The 19,815-nt window shown below is 41.4% G+C and overlaps 1 protein-coding gene across 3 annotated transcripts in view; it reads left to right on the forward strand.

Moving 5' to 3' along the window:
- The window catches only part of KCNAB1 (potassium voltage-gated channel subfamily A member regulatory beta subunit 1), a 453,996-nt gene that overhangs the window by 302,089 nt on the left and 132,092 nt on the right, over nt 1-19,815 (forward strand). For all 3 annotated transcript variants that reach the window (XM_036757675.1, XM_036757677.1, XM_036757676.1), the window contains exon 2: nt 10,920-10,963. In XM_036757675.1, the coding sequence (XP_036613570.1) occupies nt 10,920-10,963 (44 nt within the window). The remainder of the gene's footprint in view (nt 1-10,919; nt 10,964-19,815) is intronic.

A 19,815-nucleotide genomic window follows, 5' to 3' on the forward strand; every position in this document is an offset into this window, starting at 1 on the left:
GTTAAAGTCATTCATCTGTAATATAAAAGTGACTGTCATCCCTCCCAGAAATATTCGCAATTTCTTTTTCATCCAGATCTGTGATTTCATTGGTAGAGGGAGCTACTGGTGAGGAAGGACCTTACTCTGTCAGTGGAGATTAATACATCTTCAGAAAGGCATGGTCTCAGAGAGTTGCTTGGGGCATTGAGAGGGTTAAGGACTTGCTCAGGGTCACATAGCCAGTATGCATCAGGACTTGAACCCAGATCTTCTTGATTCTTTTTTCTATCTACTATCCAGGGATCCTCAAACTCTTTGGTATTAGGATCCCTTTAAAATTTCTTAGGATCCCAAAGAGCTTTCTAGTTTATGTGGGTTATATCTAGCAGTGGGCTGGAGCCAGTGCAAATGGCTGAGCTGATTGTTAAATTTTCAGTGTGAGCATTCATGCCTCAAAAGTCAGCAGCTACGAATTAGGGTTTGATTAATTGTTTTGTTTATTGTTCAGACTTAAGAACTTGGTAGAAAAAATGCCAATATGCATATTAAGCATAAACAATGTCATTTTTTTCCTGGACAGCTTGTTTTTAAACCTTTACCAGGGTACTCATGATTATATCAATCTATACTTGCTATATTAGACATAAAAACAGCTCAGTATTAATATCAAATAGTTTTAACCTTGTGGATTCTCTGAAAGGGTCTTGGGAACCCCAGGCTCACACTTTTATCCAATTGTACATGCTGTCCTCTTGTCCTGGAACAAACTTTCTTCCATCTTAGCCCATTGAAACCCTTTCTCATTTTCAAAGCACAACATGGATGCCACCTCCTCCCTTCTAACCTAGCTATGAGTGATTCAGGCCTCCCTCCTCAAATTGCCCATACCACTCCATTTGACTTCTATGTGCGTCTCATATTCTGACTCATGCCATGGTTAGTTGTGGATATGTCTTGTCCCTCTACTTCATTGTAAGTTCCTTCTAGGCAGGGACTGTGTTGTTTTCCATCCTTGCATCTCCAGTACCTAGGATAGTGCCTTATATACAGTAGGTGTTTAATAGATGCTTATTGAAAAAAATGAAAGCTCAATCAACCACATCATATTTGCACATAATTATACACCCAGAGAGGGTGAATAAAATAGAATAACAATCCAGAATCGACCATTTTGCTTCCCCATTGGAAAAGCAATAGATGAACTTAGAACCTCTTCTACTTTCTTTCTCATCTTGTTCCTTAGAAATGCATACATTTTAATGAAGAAATGAAAATGAGCTGCTATTTGTAGGTTTATATTATTTATGCAATTCTGTAAATCATTTATGTGCTTGGTGGTTTCCAAATGACTCATTACACACTATACTAACAGTGATGAATGGCACCCTGGTAAGAAAACTCTATCACCATTTGTCGTCACCTTCATGGTTGTCAAAACCCACATGTCTAACAGAGTCATCAAATCTAGCTAGCTGGCAAATAATTAATAAGTTTAAAGAAAAAATGAAGTGGGCTCCTCTTTTGCAAAATGCAAAAACCCAGAATTTGACTCAAAATTTTCTGGTGCGATGGAAGCAAAGGCAAACAGTATAGTACTATGAAAAAAGGCTAGTTTTGGAATCCAGAAAAATGTCTTCAGATCCTATCTCTGGCTTCCCACATGGGTGACCATGGGGAAGCCACAATGTTCCTGGGCTTCGGTTTCTTTATTGGTAAAATTAGGGGTGGGGGAGGGGGGAGAAAAGGTTGGACTAGATGATCTCTGAGGTCATTTCTAGAGCTGTGGTCCTATAACCAACTGAAACCTGATCATTCACTTATTTAACTAGCATGTATTAAGCATATATTATGTACAAAGCACTTTGTTAAGTATTCAGGAGCCAAAGATTAAGGAAAGGGAAGTAGTCCTTGCCCTTAGGAGGCTACATTGATAGACCAGAATGACACCACTGTAGTAGAACGAGACAGCTAAAAAAATAAAAAATTAAGTCAAATTGTACGGTGTTCTGATTGGCTTGAAACTATCGTTGTTAAGGGACATTTTCAGTAGTGTTGATATCCAACTCTTCTTTCACCCACTTGGGGTTTTCTTGACAGATACTAGAGTGGTTTGCCATTTCCTTCTCCAGCTCATTTTACAGATGAGGAACCTGAGGCAACCTGGGTGAAGTGACTTGCCCAGGGTCACATAGCTAGTACATGTCTGAGACAGGATTTGAACTCAGGAAGATGAGTTTTCCTGATTCCAAGACCAGTGTTCTATCCATTGTGTCACCTACCTGCCCAACTAGCTTGAAACTATGGAAAGGGTATATTACTTTATATGTATATTATATATAAATACATATGCATATATACAATGTAAAGTATATTATACTTTATACTTACATGCTTTAAATTTTCTCTTTTAAAAATTCTTTTACTGTTCTTTTAAATTATTAAATAGCTTACTGATACACTTTTATTACATAGCTATCATTTCCCAATAACTGTTCTCTGGGACTTCCCAATTTACCCAGTGAGTAGAACCCTGCTTCACAACAGAGTACTGTTGAGCAAGCCAAATCAAAATTTTGACCATGTTGGACAGCATCCCTTCAAGGCCATTTAGTCTGATCCTCACATTTGACAGTTGTTTGAAATTGAAAACCAGAGAGACCCCCAGACAGTAAGAGAACCTGAACCATGACCAACATTCATTGAGCTGCAGGCTTCAACAGCTCACTAAAGCCTTAGCTACCAGCTATTGTCATCAGAGTTCTAACATTGTGCAGTGCTGCTTTCTTTACATTATTGTGGTTACTCTGTAAATTGCTCATCTGGTTCTGCTCATTTCTCTCTGTATCAGTTCAGATGAGCCTTCCCAAGTTTCTCTGAATTCCTCATTTTAAAACCTGCCTTTTCAGCGTTAACATTTCCTCTGTGGACTCTTTTACCACCATGCTGTTCTTTGGAGGGAGGGGGTCTAGTTTTTGGTTCATTTTTGTACACAGGTAGCTCTCTACTCTGAAAGCTGCTCTCCACAGTTGACATTTCTGAGCCATGTGGGTAATCTACACAGCCAGAAGCAGCCAATTTAAATCCTAATAGGCCAGACTGAACTCTCTGCTTTAAGCATCTGTGATTTCTGCAGGAATATCTGTAAACAGCAGTTATATTGGCTCCTGTGGCTAACTGATTACCGTTACTACATTCGTGGTGTTTTTACATCCAGAAGGGACATTGAAATTGCATTGTGTGTGTTTGTGTGTGTGTGTGTGTGTGTGCATGTGCATTTATCAACCTAACCAAGAGTCTGAATCTTCACAACTAGAGCACTGGAAAAGGCAAAGGGCAGGCAGCCCTTCACTCCTGAAGAAGCTCAGCTTTGTAAGCCACAGACCAAACCCAGGAGGCCATAGTTCATTCTGAACTTTGACCTTAGAAGGAAGGATTTCTAGAAATTCACCGACAAGACAAATTTTACCAGTGCCCCATCATAATGCCTGTCATTCTAAGACGAACCTTGGCATAGCCTGACTTCAGCTGGGGCAGGGGCAGCAGGAATTTCTTCTAGTTTGCAGTTGAATGGAAAGAATAGATGCTAACAATGAATCCTGGGCCCACAGACTTCAGGTACAGGGTGCCTAGGAATAGATTAAATTATGTTGGATATTTCTCCCCTTTCAAATGGAAAGGGAACTCTGTAGACTTGGGGACTTTGTGGTACAGTAAGAACTCTCCCTAAATAAGTATGTGTTAATGTGTGGGGTTTTTGGGGGGCGGGATAGGGCAGAGGAAGGCATTTATTACACTCCTCGAGAGAGCAGGTGCAGTGCTCACTAGGAACACTCATACCAATAGAGTAGCGGGAGTGAGGGTAACTATCACCTCCACTCCTGTTTGAGTTACGGTTAGTTTACATTCTTTACTTTTACATAGTTTTCTTAAGTTACACAGTTTATATAGGTAGGATAATAAGGGTACAGAAGCAGAAGTGAAGTTAATTAGTTCTATCTTCCTTATCTGAGTTAGGATTAATCTACATTCTTTATTTCCCCTACCTTCCCTCTTTAACATATGCAAATTATGCAAATCAGTAGGCCTGGACCCTTGACCAAGACCAGACCCTTGAACTGACATGATAAGCTTGCACTGGTTCAACTGGTTTGGCCTCTAGTTTCCCTGACATCAGGATGGCCATTGTCTTGACAAATAAGTGTTAACTCAGCTATATGGATAGCTTCTGTGGGAGCAAAACCAGATACCATACTATCTTTTCTTACAATTCCTTGCCTTTCCTTTTTAATAGGATTTTTGCTCCCACACTTCCTATTCATTACTTCTAGTCTCAAATTGTTTTAACATTAATTCACATTCTTCATCATTTTTCCCATCATCTGTTTTTACAATCAACATTTTCACATTTCCTCCTCCATTAAAATATACCGCCCCCATACCCTGAATGGTACTCTGTACAGTTTTGGTAACCAGTTGTATGATACAGGGTATACATATAGGTAACAAGATTCGACAACATAATGCTAGTAGGAAGACTCCAATAATTTGTTTCCACCAGGAACCTTTAAACCAATCAAACCAAGAAGGATTGAATGGACTGGTCCATGTCTAAACTGGAACATGTGCTAGTTTCCTGATACTATTAGTGATCTCTTTTACAATCCGTTCATTATCATCTATTTTTATGCAACAGCTAGAGAGGTTGAGCTTCCCACAAACACCTCCCTCTTCTGCTAGCAAATAATCAAGAACCAATCTATGTTGCAGTACAGCCTCCCGGGTTTGGGTAGCCTGATCAGCCTCGGTCCAACGCCTTGGCAGTCAGGTTGGTGATAATTTCTACCAGTTTGTAATCTTATAAGCCTGTTGAGGACATAGATTGAAGTTTGGTATCCCCAACTCCTATCCTGGGCCCATGTAGCAGTCCCATAGGGTTCGAACAATTCTTTGTGGGGGCCACTCATCTCCCCACCCATTGGCATCCTCGGTGACTTTTAGGGAAGTATCTATCCCCCGCTTGAGCCTCTCATGTGGGGGCATTAGGTCATCATATAGCTGTATTCCCAATTTGTCCCCTTCTTGTCCTGCTAAGAAGAAAAATTTTGGTCTAACCAACCCCACCTAGCACACCCCTGTCCAATTTAAAGGGCCATATGGCCACAAATCTAATAATGTCCTTTTAAGGCTGGTTGCTCCATCTTGTGTATTTTGTAAGCATTCCAAAGAAAGGGATAATATTGCTTATCTTGCGATTCCAAGGGTACTCTTTTGTGAGACCGGGTTCCATTTCTTCGATATTGGCACCTCCACAGCTGCTGTTTCCTTCTCCACTCATACTTTTCTACCTGGGAGCTACTTGTTTCATTCTTTTATCTCCAAAAAGTATCAAAATGTCCAAAATAAGAACCATTGTCCCACCCCCACTGTCTATAAGGATCCAGGATTATTCCACTAGTTTTTCTTTCTGCTTGACACCTTGCTGTGATTACCAAGTGCCAGAAATTCTGTGCTATATCACCCTTACTCATAATAAGCATTATACTGCAAGAGGTCATTAGGTTTGGTATGGTAGAGTTACACCGGACCCAAGTCCTATTATTATATTGGACATGGTGGAATTCCACCTCCCTTTGTAAGACGTACAATTATATCACATTGTAACTGGTTTCCACTTATAGGTCCATTTACATTTGCTCTCTCCCAGATTTTCTCGTTGCCCTGTCTGGTTTAGACACTATTGACCTCGAACTGACTGTCAAATGCCACTGATGTTTCTCATGACTGGACCAGAACCCAGTACCATTATGTACTTCTGACTGGTTACTAAGGATCCAGGCCGGACTCAGAGGTATAGGTACACAGGGCCAATTTTCATATTGTTGTGGGCCCCCACAGATCCAACAATTGGTCACATTAAAAGTTTTGGCAATGACTTCCGTCAGTTGAGTGAACTTATTCTCCTTCTTCCATGGAGGGGAAATAGGGGCTCCGATGGTCAGAGTGATCCAAGTAACCAGGACAATAGGAGTGTATCTGGATCTCATTTGCTTGCCTAATTTTACCTTAATTTACCTAATTAGCCTGTGCTTTCCCTTAGGCCTCTTGGAGTCTTCAGAATCCTGGATGAGACCCCAAATTGTGAGAAATGCAGGCTTGGTGATCACTGGAATTCCTAGGCAGGCCAAAGTCTTGAGGAAGAACCCTGCGATAATCCCTAAGGAAGGCTGTGCAGACCACAGGACTCCCAGAGGAAGACCAAGTGGTAGCCCCCCTTTATCTGTGGGGATCACAGGGCTTCCTAGGGGTCAGACCCTAAGGAGGACCCAAGTGATGGCCCCTTAGAATGGTGGTAAGATCACAAGACTTACCGAGACAGGGCTGGAAGACCCAAGTGATGGCCCGTTAAGAAGGTTGTGCAGACCACAGGGTTACCCAGGGAAATCCCAAGTGGTAGCCCTCTTAACACCACATTGGGAATCACAGGACTCCCCAAGGCAGGATCAGGAAGTTAGCCCAAGATGTGCTTCTGCAGCTCATTGCTTTCCTGGTAGCATAACCTTAGGAAGATCCATATGATGTGCCCATTCTCACCCAAAGAACTCAGGACCAGAGTGGGCAGAGGAAGGCATTTATTACACTCCTTGAGAGAGCAGGTGCAGCGCTCACTAGGAACACTCACGTTAATGTGTGTTTTAATGACTCTTTTATGTTTTAAGCATTACTTTTGCAACAGAGGTAAAGACCTTTTTCAAGGTCTTTGAATTGGTGTCCTACATGTGATATCTACTTTGTATTTGGAGTACCTTTTCCTAAGGGACTCTGTTAATCACTTTTAAGGAAGTCTCTAGATATGAGCCTTCTTAAGCTTTTATTTAAGAGATCTTCCCAGAAACTCCTTGTTGAGCTGGGGCAGCAAGCCAAAGAATGCTACAGGCATAGCTCAAAGATATTGTGAGTTCAGTTCCAGACCAGCACAATAAAGCAAATATCACAATAAAATGGGACACAAAAATTTTTTTTGGTTTCTGAGTGAATATAAAAGTTATGTTTGCCCTATACTGTAGTCTAATAAGTATGCATAGTGTTATGTCTAAAAAAACCCAACAACAATGTACATACTGTGTGTGATACGAATTTACAAATCAAAGAATTAAAACAGAGGCATCTCAAGGTGAAAGTAGAAAGGAAAATTTATTACGATCCCGTGGGAAAGGGCAACTTCAGGCACCTCTCAGTGTCAGAGTGCACCAGACACAGAGAATTGGGGTGTATATATAGGTCTCTAACCGCAATTCCCCCTCCCAGCCTCCTTCCTCTCAGCTTGAAGACTCAAGCTTTGAGGGTACAATCTGGACATGATAAATCTATCCCAGGGACAATGGCAAAGAACAAAGTTTTGATTATTTTTGACAAGCAAGTGATGGACATAACCTTCCCACCATTCTTATCCCATTGTACCATCAATCTGAAGCAATAAATCTGTCTTAATGACAATGACGATTGAACAAATGGTTTGGTTATCGATGATAGGCAGAAGCCAGTTGTTGGTTACCTCATCTTCACATCCGTGGCTGTGACAGATATCCCCAGTACCCTTACACCTTGTCTCCCATCATTCTTATACCTGACTGGTCTTGCATGTCTACATTGCACCTGGCCTTCCGGCTTTTCATCCATTCTTCTGCTGAGCTGAGGGTCCCTTTTCCTGGGGTCAATACACAGGAGGTGAGCATCCTGTGTCCTATCCTTACTCTCAGAGGATTTTATGGTTGCTAACTTATTCACCTCTAGCCTTCTTTCTTTTGGGCTTCTCGGCCTTAGGTAAATACACAGGATGTGAGCATCCTGTGTCCTATTTTTGTTCTGGGGAATCCTATGGTTATTAACTTGTCTTCCCACAGTCACTAACTTGTCTTACAGAAAAACTTAGGTAGAAAGCTGAAGTTTAGATTTCATGAGAGGCCTTACTATCTTACTTATTCCTATTTATTTAATTTGTCCCTTTTTATGAGAGGTCTTCACTCATTCCACACAATACCTTAATGAAAAGTCTTCAGCCAATTATAATCTTTTTGCTAGTGAAAGGTCTTGCCTCGATGTCGATAGCTGCTGACTGATCAGGGTGGTGGTTGCTGAAGGCTGGGGTGGCTGTGGCAATTTCTTAAAATAAGACAATAATGAAGTTTGCTGCCTCGATGGATTCTTCCTTTCACTTGAACACTTAGAAACCATTACGGGGTTATTAATTGGCCTAATTTCAATATTGTTGTGTCTCAGGGAATAGGGAGGCCAGAGGGGAGGGAGAGACACTGGAACAGCCAACCAGAGAGTAGTTAGAATATACACAACATTTATCAATTAAGTTCACTGTCTTACATGGGGGCCATTGGTGGTGCTCCAAAACAATTATTGTAATAACATCATAGGTTACTGATCACAGATCCCCATAACAGATATAATAATGATGAAAAAGTTTAAAATATTGAGAGAATTACCAAAATGTGACACAGAAACACAATGTGAGTACATGTTGTTGGGAAAATGTTGAGATAGACTCGCTTGATGTGGGGCTGCCACAAACCTCCAATTTGTGAAAAATGCAATATCTATAGCACAATAAAAGGAGATGTGTCTGTACTCCCATCTCTTTGGGTTCAGGTTCCCCTAAGGCTGAGCCTAATCTATTTGGACTCAGATGGAGAAATCCTTGTGGGAAGCTCCTTCTCCCCAACCCACACCCACTCTCCACCGTTATCTCCAGCTATTTGAACACTGACAGATTGGAAAGTAAAAGGTGTATTACTTTCTTGAACAATTTCTCAGGGGAGTGCGGGAATTCAGGAGAATACATATATTACATTGTATATATATATATATATGCATTATATAAAGATATGTATATATGTGTGTATATCACATTTCAAACCCTAAAGCTCTCAATAAATATTAGCTACTATAATTTTAATTAATGCAATTGGGATTTCTAATCTTGCTCTCTATAGATCTGCTTAATTTCTCCCATAAGCACTATGTCTACAATACTATATTGTCCGAGACTCACCTGGCCACACCTGATGAAGGCCAAAGCTGAGATTCTGGCAACTATAGTAACTACCAAATTGTAAACATAATGCTTCAGAGAAACTACTAGCCTGCCTCTCAGGTCTATTGTGTTCTGTAATTCCAGCTGTGTTTTAGGGATGCTGAGTATCATCCCCACTTTTGGAGTCTCTGCTTACAGGAAACAAAGTAGTAGGAGATTTGGCTTTGTAGAATCCATGGAGCCAGCCTGCATGGATAAACCTGGTGGAAACAAATCTATCCTTTTGCCTTGATTAGCCCCATATGGTGCCCACTTTGGGAAGTAGGCTTATATCATAGAAAGAGCACTGGATTTGGCAGCAGAAGATCTGAGTTCAAATCCCATAACCAACTCTCCTGGTCTCAGATTCCTCCTATGTAGATCAAGGGGGTTCAACTATACATCAGATTTAGAGTGGGAATGGAACCCTGGGACCATTTGTTTCTGAGCCCTCTCATTTGAACAGATGAAGAAACTGAGGCCCCGGGAAGGGCCTGACTCCAAATGATTCTTCCACCTCATCGCAAGGTTTCTTCTTTATGTTCCTTCTTTTCATCAGCTAAGCATCCCTCCTGTGGGTTCCACCCAGTCTCTCTGGGTCAATAGGTTTTTAGCATACAATGGAAGTTCTCCCAGCTCAGAGACTCCCAGGTGTATAAGCTGCTGCTAACAGAGATATTTCTTACACAAACTGCTTTTAAAGGGACATCACCTTAATTTTTTTAACCTAAGGGAACACAGTGAGTACATTTTCAGAGTAGTTTATTCACAGCTGTTCAGCCACAGTGGAAAAGCTAGGTTCAGAGAACCAATGACTAGATTTGAAAAACTTCGTACTTTCAGACACATTTTCTCATCTTGGGCTTCACAGCAACTGTGAGAGAGGTGGAACAAATAGGATTTCCCCCATTTTAATAGATGAGAAAACTGAGGCTAATTGAGTGGGATTGTCAGGGCCATGGAATCCAACCTTCTCACTTTATAGAGGAGGAGGCTGAGGCACAGAGGAGGGAGGAAGTGATGAGAATGGGAGTTTGGAAAGGAATCTCTTCTAATCCAAAGAAAATGTAAACTCCTTGAGGGCAGGCTCTATTGCGATGTGGTTTTTGTATCTCCAGAACCTAGCACAGTGCATGGAGCAGATAGGCACTTAATAAGAGCTGTCACCTCCTGAATGTTAGAGCAGAAGCTTCCCGAAGGCAAGTCTCTGTGAGGGCTTCCCTTTGCTTACTTTGCAGTGCCTCAATGTAGACAACAGTGAATGAATACTTCCAGAATTACATGTTCTTCTTTTTGGTAGTGTTCGTTCTTTAATTTTCTCTTTTCTTTCCTGTCTGCTCCCTCCCCACCAAGAAGAATGTAACCTCCTTGAGGGCAAAGAATATTTCATTTTCTGTCTTTGTATTACTGCCTAGCACAATGCCTGGCACATAGTAGGTGCTTAATAAATGCTTATTGATTGATTCTATAAAGGAAACTCTAGCCACCCTCCTCTAGGAGTATTTTTGAAATGAAGTTTTGCTACAAAAATATAAGTTTATTGAGCTTTGACATGAGGGAGAATCTCTGTGTGGGTTCACCATGAAATGAAAAAAGTATTCTGATCTGTCAGTGAGAGAGATTTCTTTCCCTTTTGAAAATGACTTTTCATGTCTTCAAGGGAGTTTGTGGAGGAGAGAAATGTCCTGAGAGCCCACATACTTTCCCCCTCTAGCTCCCATTTCTGTAGCAGTTCTGAGGAAGGATATTCATAATTAAAGCTTGATGATAATATTCATGGATTCCTGTTTCCCAGACAAAAAGTATACAATTTTCACTTTAGTCTTATTAATATAATTTCCTTTTCTTATTCTAGGAATCTTGGAAAATCAGGACTCAGAGTTTCCTGCTTGGGCCTTGGTAAGTAAATCCACCGGGGATGGGGGGGCGGGGCGTTGCCTCAGTCAAACTGAGGTCTGTTAAAGACCTTGGCCAAAAGGCCAAGGTCTCCTGCTGCGTCCAGGGCCATCTCCAGTCATCCTGATCTATATCTTACCAGTGGATCCAGTTGGTTCCAGAGGAGAAAGTGAGGCTGGTGACTTTACACAGCCCTTCCTCACTTAAATCCAGTTCCCTTGCATGTCATGGTGCCATCTGCCTGACGTCATGGTCTTCTTCAAGAAGGAAGGACAATACTGGGGAAGGGGAGGCAGTGTTGTTGTTGCTGTTCAGTCATTTCAATTGTGTCTGACTCTGTGATCCCATTTGGAGTTTTTTTGGCAAAAACACTGGAGTAGTTTGTCATTTCCTTCGCTAGCTCATTTTACAGATGAGGAAACTGAGGCAAACAGGGCTAAGTAACTTATCCAGGGTCACACAGCTACTAAGTGTCTGAAGCCAGATTTGAACTCAGACTCAGTGAGTCTTCCTGATTCCATTCCCAACATTCTATCCACCGCAGCACCTAGCTGCCTTTGAATGCAAAGTAGGTAAGAGTTAACCTTGACCTCATCTCCCCATTATGTTACCCTTTCCACCTTTCTCACTTTTCTATGTCCTCTCTCTCCAAAGCCAGGAAGCCCAAAGCCTAATTGGCAAATTTATTCAGGGTAAGGTTTAAAGGATTAAAAGTGTTATTCCTCCTAGTCAGGTTTAAATTTTGAAAGAAGGAAATGCTTAATACTAAGGGCATAATGATGGATGACACTCTAATGATAGAATTTGGGCTAGGGTCATAGTTATGGCCAGGAGATCTTCCAAGGGTCTCTCAAACCACCTAGGAGTGCCACTGTCGATGCTAAGGCCAGCCCAGGGGTCAGGAGCACATCAGTCCTGTTCAAATTCAGGGAACCTCCTGGGGTCTGATGTCATTAGGAGTGTTATTGTGACCTGGACATGAGCAGCACAAACACATCTCTTGCTTAGAGGAAATAAGTTGTATTGCCTTGCTCTGCTTTTCAGACATCAAATCAAGGCTCTCGACCCCTCTAGAGGCTTCAGAAGTAGCTGCTAACTGGATAATTGTTTTCACTTGTGAAAAGTTAGAGGTAGCCTGATATTTGTGTTACTTATAACCCTTCTCAAGAGTTAACCTGTCATTGAATGACTTTCCTTGTTCTGAGCAGGTCTTAAGCTGTCCCGCATATTAATTTGTCATGAATAAGTCCATGTAGATTTAGCTATTATCACATATGTATTCACTATTGAAAAACACTTGAAATATTTACCAACAATATGAAATGTACAAAATGGAAATCACCGTGTAAGTCTTATAAATTGCTAGTCTCCATGGCAACAAATACAATGAGTTCTCTCAATAGGAAAAGAATTTATTCAAGAGGATTGTAGAAGAATCAGCCCCAAAATGCTAAGAAAACCAACCACTTTCCCATAGTTGGCTATAGGCATCAGAAATTCATTCTCCAGTGAAATGTCATGTGTAAATTACACCTCCATTGAAGAGTACAAGGCTGACACATTCAAGGACTTTTCACGGCAGGTTGAACTCAAATTCTGGTGTGAGTTTTAAGGTGGTTGAAGTCTGGGGGGAGGGAAGGCCAGTAACATTGCCTGGAAGAAAACATTTCTGTCCATCTACTGCATTGGCTTCATTCTGAGCAAAAAGACAAAGCTGGACAGTTTTGAATAAGATTCCTTCTTCAACTTGTCCTCTGTAAGCCAGAAAAGAAAAGAAGCTGCCGAGGGACAAATGGCCTTCCTTGGAGTCAGGAAGACCCAGGTTCAAGTCCTACATCTGATATATATGTGCTGTGACTTTGAACAAGTCATTTAACCTCTCATTTCTCTTGGCAATTCTCTAAAATTAGATGGTGTCAATCTGCATTGGTTGAGGAAGTTTTCTCCATTGGGAGTTCCCAATACCAAAGGTCTAAATTCCCCCCTCTTCCATAGCAATTCAGGGAAACGGGACACAGAATGCTGAGCCAGCCAATGTTGATGGAGTACTTAAGGTACTATATAATTTTTGCTATACCCGCTTTTAAACGGCTTCCTTTCATGCCTTCAGGTTCTTGTGTTTCATAACAGCATAAAGAACCATACAAATATATCCCCTACGCTCTCAAACAAACAAACAAAAGAGGTCATTTTGCTGACATCAGAAACTGGGAGAACAGGTGTATGAATACTGCAAAAAATGAACTGTCAGATATTTATAAGAAGTGATGGAGAACGCACAATAGATGGTATGCTGGGTCACCTGATTATTTCCTGCTGAGAGCTTATCAAATGTAGCATTAAATATGATTTTGTAGCACAAAATGTGGTTCTCTTAGGCAGCTAGCCAAAGGCAAAGAATGCTATCTCTTGCCAAATGTTCATATAGCCAGGCAGAAAGTTGCTTCTTTTGGCTTAGAAGCAAGAAACCAAAGGAATAGAAGTGAAACCGAGACAGCTAAAGACCTCATCTTACAAGAGCCCCAAAGCAGGATATTCCTATTTTGATTTAGAAATGGACAGAACCTAGGAAACCCAGGCTAACCCCCTTGTTTTACAGATGAGGAAAGTGAAGTTTAAAATGGGAAAATGATTTGTCCAAGGTCACACAGGTAGTAAGTGGAAGAGAACCATGATTTCAATGCAAGTCTCCAGGCACCATTTTCTGTCACTCTGATTAGTGGTCCTCTTCAAGTGTGTATACTTTCATTGCTCAGCATCCTTTAAAGCATTCATTTCATACTTCATCCTCAAAGGAAAGAACTAATAAAATTAAATATTGAACACCTTTGAGGATTTATGTTGAGCCTCTAACATAATAGGAAAAAAAATGACCCAGGCAAACTAATCGATGTCAGCATAATACTGAGCCAACGTGATCGACTGAGTGCCTGTTTGACTTTACAAGGCATTGGGGGTTCCAGGGAATCAACTGAACCCCAAATGTCTCAGGGCAACACCTTGGCAGATGATGCCTGATTCTTGGACCTATTGAGGTTAGAGCTAGTCCTGTGGTTTCTGCTGTGGGAGGGGAATGGGGTCAGAGAAGGGAGGAGAAAGGCATGTAAATCAGTGGAAAGAACACTGAATTTGGAGTGAAAGTACCTGGGTTTGAATCCCAGCTCCACCACTTAGGGGCCACACATAGCCCCATGGAACCTGATCTATAATATGAGGGCTCCACTCACTGACCCCTTAAGGTCCTTTCCAGCAACAAATCTTTAATCATCTGATTCTAAGAAGACAAAGATTTTTGCTCAGGGGCTGGGATGGGTGTCAGCTTTGCATGGGAAAGGACCCCAAAAGGGTGGCTTGGCTGCAGAAGGTTTGGGCACAAGGGATTAACGTGAACTGGTCTCATGGTGCCATATTAAATTCAATTCTACAAGCTACCATTTCTAGTGGCATATTATGTGTAAGGCTCTGGATATATAAAAGACAACAATGAGGCAATATCTGTCCTCCTGGAAGGAGGCAACATAGGCTAATAAAAATCATAATACTAGCAACAACCATAGCCAGCATTTACACAAACTTTAAGGTTTACAAAGCGCTTTCTGAACGTGATCTCATTTATCCACAGCAGCTCTGGCAGGGAGGCGCTAAGGAAAATCAGACAGACAGAAGTCAAGTGACTTGTCCAGGGTCATATAGTCAGATTTGAATTTAGATCTTCTTGACTCTAGGTCTAGCACGCTACCTACTTTACCACCTGACTGCCTAAATAGATAGTAAAGACAAAATATATAGATACTATAGATGCAATTTTTGGTGAGAGCCTTAAGAACTATGGAGTATCAAGAAATTCCCTGTGTATATAATGACACTTGAGCTTCAGAAGAAGCTCTGGACTCCAAAATGCAGAGGTGAGGAGGGACAGCAAAGATATGGAGCCATTATGTGGACTATTCCATACAAGGCATTGTAAGGACTATTCTGGAGAAGATTATTCCTTATCAGTCACAGCTAGACCAGTTTGGCTGGAAGGGAGTGTGTGTAAGGAGAGTACTGAGAAACCATTTTGGAAAGGGAAGTTGGAGCTAGATTGGACAGGGCCTTAAGTGATGAAAATAAAAATTAAAAAAGAGATTTCTGGATTTTACCTTAGAGGTCCTAGGAAGTCATTAAAGCTTTTCAAGCAGAGGTGTGATGTGGTCAGACCTGGACTTTCAGAACATTCATTTGGTAGCTGTGTGGAATATGAAGAGGAGAGAGACCATAGAAGAGAGACAAATAAGAAAGCTGTTGCGATATTGTCCATGAAAGAGGCGGCCAGTGTCTAAACTAGGCTGGTAACTGTGTGTGGAGAGAAAAGGGAGGATTCAAAAGATGAAGGACATAGAATCCATGACACTTGGTCATCAACTGAATGTATGGAATGAGAGAGAGTGAAGAATAGAAGATTCAAAGTTTGCAAACCTTGGTGACTGTAAGGATGGCATAAATAGAAAAGTTAGGAACCAGGGTTGGTTTCTAAGGAGTGATTCTTGTGGTGAATGTTAAGTTATAGATGCCATGGGAAAATTAGGTGGAGATACCTAGCAAGCCCCTCAGCCTCAGTTTCCCTGACTTTCTTCAATGCTCAGCTTAAGTCCTACCTTCTCCCAGAGGCCTTTTCTGGTCAGTTCCCTCAGTTGCTATCACCATCCCTTCTAAGATTTCTGTCCATCTCTTCTCTATATATCTTAGATTTATCTGGTTCACACATTATCTCATTAGCATGGGAGCTCCTTTGAGCAGGGAGTATATGTTTGCTTTCTTTGTGTTGTAGGTGCTTAGTCCAATGTCTGCCACAAGGTAAGCACTTCATCAGTGTTTATTGACTTGACTTATGTGGTTCTTGAGCTCTGAAGGAAGATGAGAGCTGTGGATGTAGACCTGGGAATGTCTGTGTTGAAATGATAGTTAAACCCATGGGGCCTGATGAGATGGGGGGAGGAGGGAGGGAGAGGGAGACAGAGAGAGACAGAGAGAGAGAGAGAGAGAGAGAGAGAGAGAGAGAGAGAGAGAGAGAGAGAGAGAGAGAGAGAGAGAGATACAATACTGAGGAATTGGCCCAAAAGTTATCCTCTTGGGATGCTCAGCCTTATCCTGTGATCATGTGATATCTGTGACATAGAGAATTAAGTCACCCTTGGAGCAGGGAAAGCCTAATTTGAGAACTAGCCCCAGACTCTTCCTAGGCGAGTGACCTTGGACAGGTCACTTCATCTCCTAAGCCTCAGTTTCATCACATGTAAAGTGGGGATAATAATAGCATAGGCCCCAGGGGATGGCCATGAAGAACAAATGAGATAATGTCTGTAAAGGCTCAGGATCATAGACTTAACTCTGGAAAGGACCAGAGAGCTCATCTTATCCAACCACCTCATTCTACAAGTGAGGAAAGCCAGAGAGGTGGTCACTTGCCCCAAATCACATGGTTATTAAATGACAGGGATGAGCTATGAGCCCAGGTCTTCTGATTCTAAAGCCAATGATCTTTCTTTTTTGGAGGCAATTGGGATTAAGTGACTTGCCCAGGGTCACACAGCCACTAAGTGTGTGAGACCTGATTTGAACTCAGGTCCTCCTGACTCCAGGGCTGCTGCTCTATCCACTGCACCACCTAGCTGTCCCTACCAATGATCTTTCCATTGTGCCATGAGTGCTGGACTTAAAGTCAGAAAGACCTGAGTTTCACACGACTAGCTATTCAACTATAGACAAATGACTCAACTTCTCTAAACCTCAGTTTTCTCATCTATGAAATGGGCATAATAATACCTATAATCCCTGTCTCATAGGCATGTTCTGAGGAGCCCTTGGGATTATGTTTGTAAATCTCTTTACAAATTTAAAATCACTATATAAATATATGGTGGTTGTTATTATGTCATCAATATCTTTTCTATGAGGTCCAAATAGCAAATGTTTTGGGAAAAGTCACTCTCCAGTCGTAACTTTTAAAATACTGTACATCCTACAGACTATTGTACTGGTAGGTAAAAATAAACTGAGTTTTGTGGTTGAATAAAAAGCACTGGGATGTCAGTTCATCCTCAGTAGGCTCGCTGAGATCATCCTCAGGGTAACAGAGTTGAGATGCACCTCACACTGTCCCCACATGATTTGATCTCCCTTTCTAGATCTTCTTATTTTGAGGGCTTTTCATATCATAGACCTTGTAGTTTGAATATTTGATGACATCTATTATAAGCAGTGTTCTCAATACCATCACTGTCATTGCAGCAACATCATGATTTTCTGAGAAAATGCTTGTGAATTCCAAGGTCAAGCAAGCTTGTGCAACCCTGGCTCTTTTCATTTTTCAGCAGACATGCTGAAGCTGCTCTCAAGGATTTTGCATAAAACATTAAACATTTTAAATGAACAGTATTTATTTTTATGACACCTTTGGTGATTCTCATCCTTGATGTTATGGAGTATGCAAAATAAAGTCCTCACTAGTTATTATCAGCAATAACAAAAAGCAGTTGCTGAGCGCCTGGGAGACGCTTGATGGGATGCCTTTTTTCAAAGGCATGGTTTCTTCCCACAAAGAATTTAAACATTTTTTTCAGCACAAAATAAATGAAAGGCGAATTGTCTTAAGTCTATCCAGCACATCCACAGGTCTTAATGTCTGGTAATGCTGAGCAAACCAAGCACCCTTAAAAATGTCACTTTTCCTAGGTAGGTTTTAATCTCAATAGATGCCATGGGGCACTTTGAAATGAAATTGTCAAGCAGCTGAATAAAGAAAATGCATTTCACCTCTGTTTCTCATCACTCTACTAATATTTAATACTAATTACTAATTAATACTAATTACTAATTAAGCCCTTCAAGGAACCATGATTTCCTCAATGTGAGTGCTTCTACTATTCATATAGATTTTTACAGCATCTCTTACTAGGCAGTTTCATAGAATCTCAGTTGGATTAATGCTTGTTTTATTCCATAAATTAAAAATTAAAATTAAAAAAAGAATCTCAGTTGAAAGGGGCCTCAGAAGCTATTTTCCTCAAAGTATACCTAAACATGAGTCCCCTCATAAGTTATTGTGGTCAAAAAAATCTTTTTACCCAGTGGCCAACTTCCTGGATATTCTTTGGACAATAGACATACAATTGCTTGCCTGGTCTATACTCAAGGCTTTCCAGCCTGGCAGGGCTTTCTAAAGCTTGTGCTTTGTTTGCCTACTCTTCCAAAACTTGGGTCATCTCTACATCACAATGAGGCACCAGAATGTAATTTTAGTGGAAACATTGGCATATTATTGTAATGTATATCTAGGTATACAGGTAGCTGTAGTTATGCATTTAACCACAAGGTGCTGCTGCTAGTCACTCACCTGATCCTGTTTAATAGGAAGGCTCAGGATCTAGGGGTCCTGCGTACAGCCTGGAAGTCACGGTGCTTCACCCTGCTAAGTGTGAATGGCAAGCTCTCTGTGATTCTCAGTGAATAGACAACTTTATTCCTCCCTCCCACCGCCAGTTTTATCTATCACTAGGTGGCTGTGCCAACTCACTAAAGGGTGTGGTTAGTGAGTGTTTATCCAATTAGGAAAGGCCTGAGTTCCTATTTCTGACAGCCTACCTCTTCCCTATATTTTTTGTACTTCACTGAGCCCTAGTCAGGTGACCTTGGTATAATAGGACTCATTCTCCACTGTTTTATTCTTGGCATAAGAATAATGAATGTAATAAACAATATATAACATATACTAGGCAACTATGCACCCACAGGTTTCCCAGATCTTTTCCAGGAAGTTTTCAGACAGTATATAGTCCACTCCAAACCCAGGAGTTCTAGGAAATGTATACATCAATTTCCTTAGGCCCCCATGGCCTCTGCTTCTGTAAGCAGGCAATGTGTGTAGACAATACAACACAGTCAACAACTGTTATGTGACTCAGATATCAATTAGTGATGACTCAGGAACTCTGGGCCAGAGATCTGAGTATTCTTTGCATCATGGGACGTGAGCTTCAGAGCCAATGAAACGTGACATAGTGTTTTTCTTTACATTTTCAGTCCTGACAGGGACTTCCCACCCGTCACCAAAGCAAATCGCCCACCATGAAGCTACTCCTCCCTTGCGGAGCAGGGGAAGTCCTAATAAGGAAAGCCTGTGCCCATTCTATCCCGAAGACTCCCTGACCTTGAGACATCTGGTTCCCATTTTTAGTAGCTGGGAGTCAAATCATAGCAGTGACCTTGTCCCTGGCATCTCCCCCTTGCTGCTACTTATAACTTCTGTTTACCATTCCTTTTTTACTTACCCATATGGCAGCCCAAAGCTGGCCACTCTGCCCTGAAGTGAGCAGGAGAGGAAGAGACAGTGAGAAGAAATGATCTATCATATACATAGAGAAGCTATAGATGAGGTGCTATCTACAAGGATGGTGACAGTTTTCACACCAATGTAATCACTTTTGGGGGAGAGGAATCATGTAGGGAGTGGGTTGTAACCTATGATTTCGTTGATGGAGAACTCCCAGCATAGAACCTCCCTCCTTCGCTAATGCATATCAGCAATTTATCCATAACTTCACCCTCCAGAGAGAGGCCCGTAGCACTGAGAACCCAAGCGATTTGTCCATGGATCTTTAGCCAGGATTTGTTACAAGCAGGATTTGAGTCCACGCCTTCAGGACTTCTAAACCAACACTCCACTTTGCTACCCTGTCTCTTATTTATTGTTCATACATGTGTAATATATAGTAGGAAAGGAGGAGTGGAAGAAGTGGATTCAAATCCTGCCTCTGACTCTTACCAGCTGTGTGCTCATGGGTAAGTAACCCACCCACACTGAACATCAGGCAAGT

Source organism: Trichosurus vulpecula, chromosome 4 (genome assembly GCF_011100635.1).
Source record: "Trichosurus vulpecula isolate mTriVul1 chromosome 4, mTriVul1.pri, whole genome shotgun sequence".
Classification (NCBI taxonomy): domain Eukaryota; kingdom Metazoa; phylum Chordata; class Mammalia; order Diprotodontia; family Phalangeridae; genus Trichosurus; species Trichosurus vulpecula.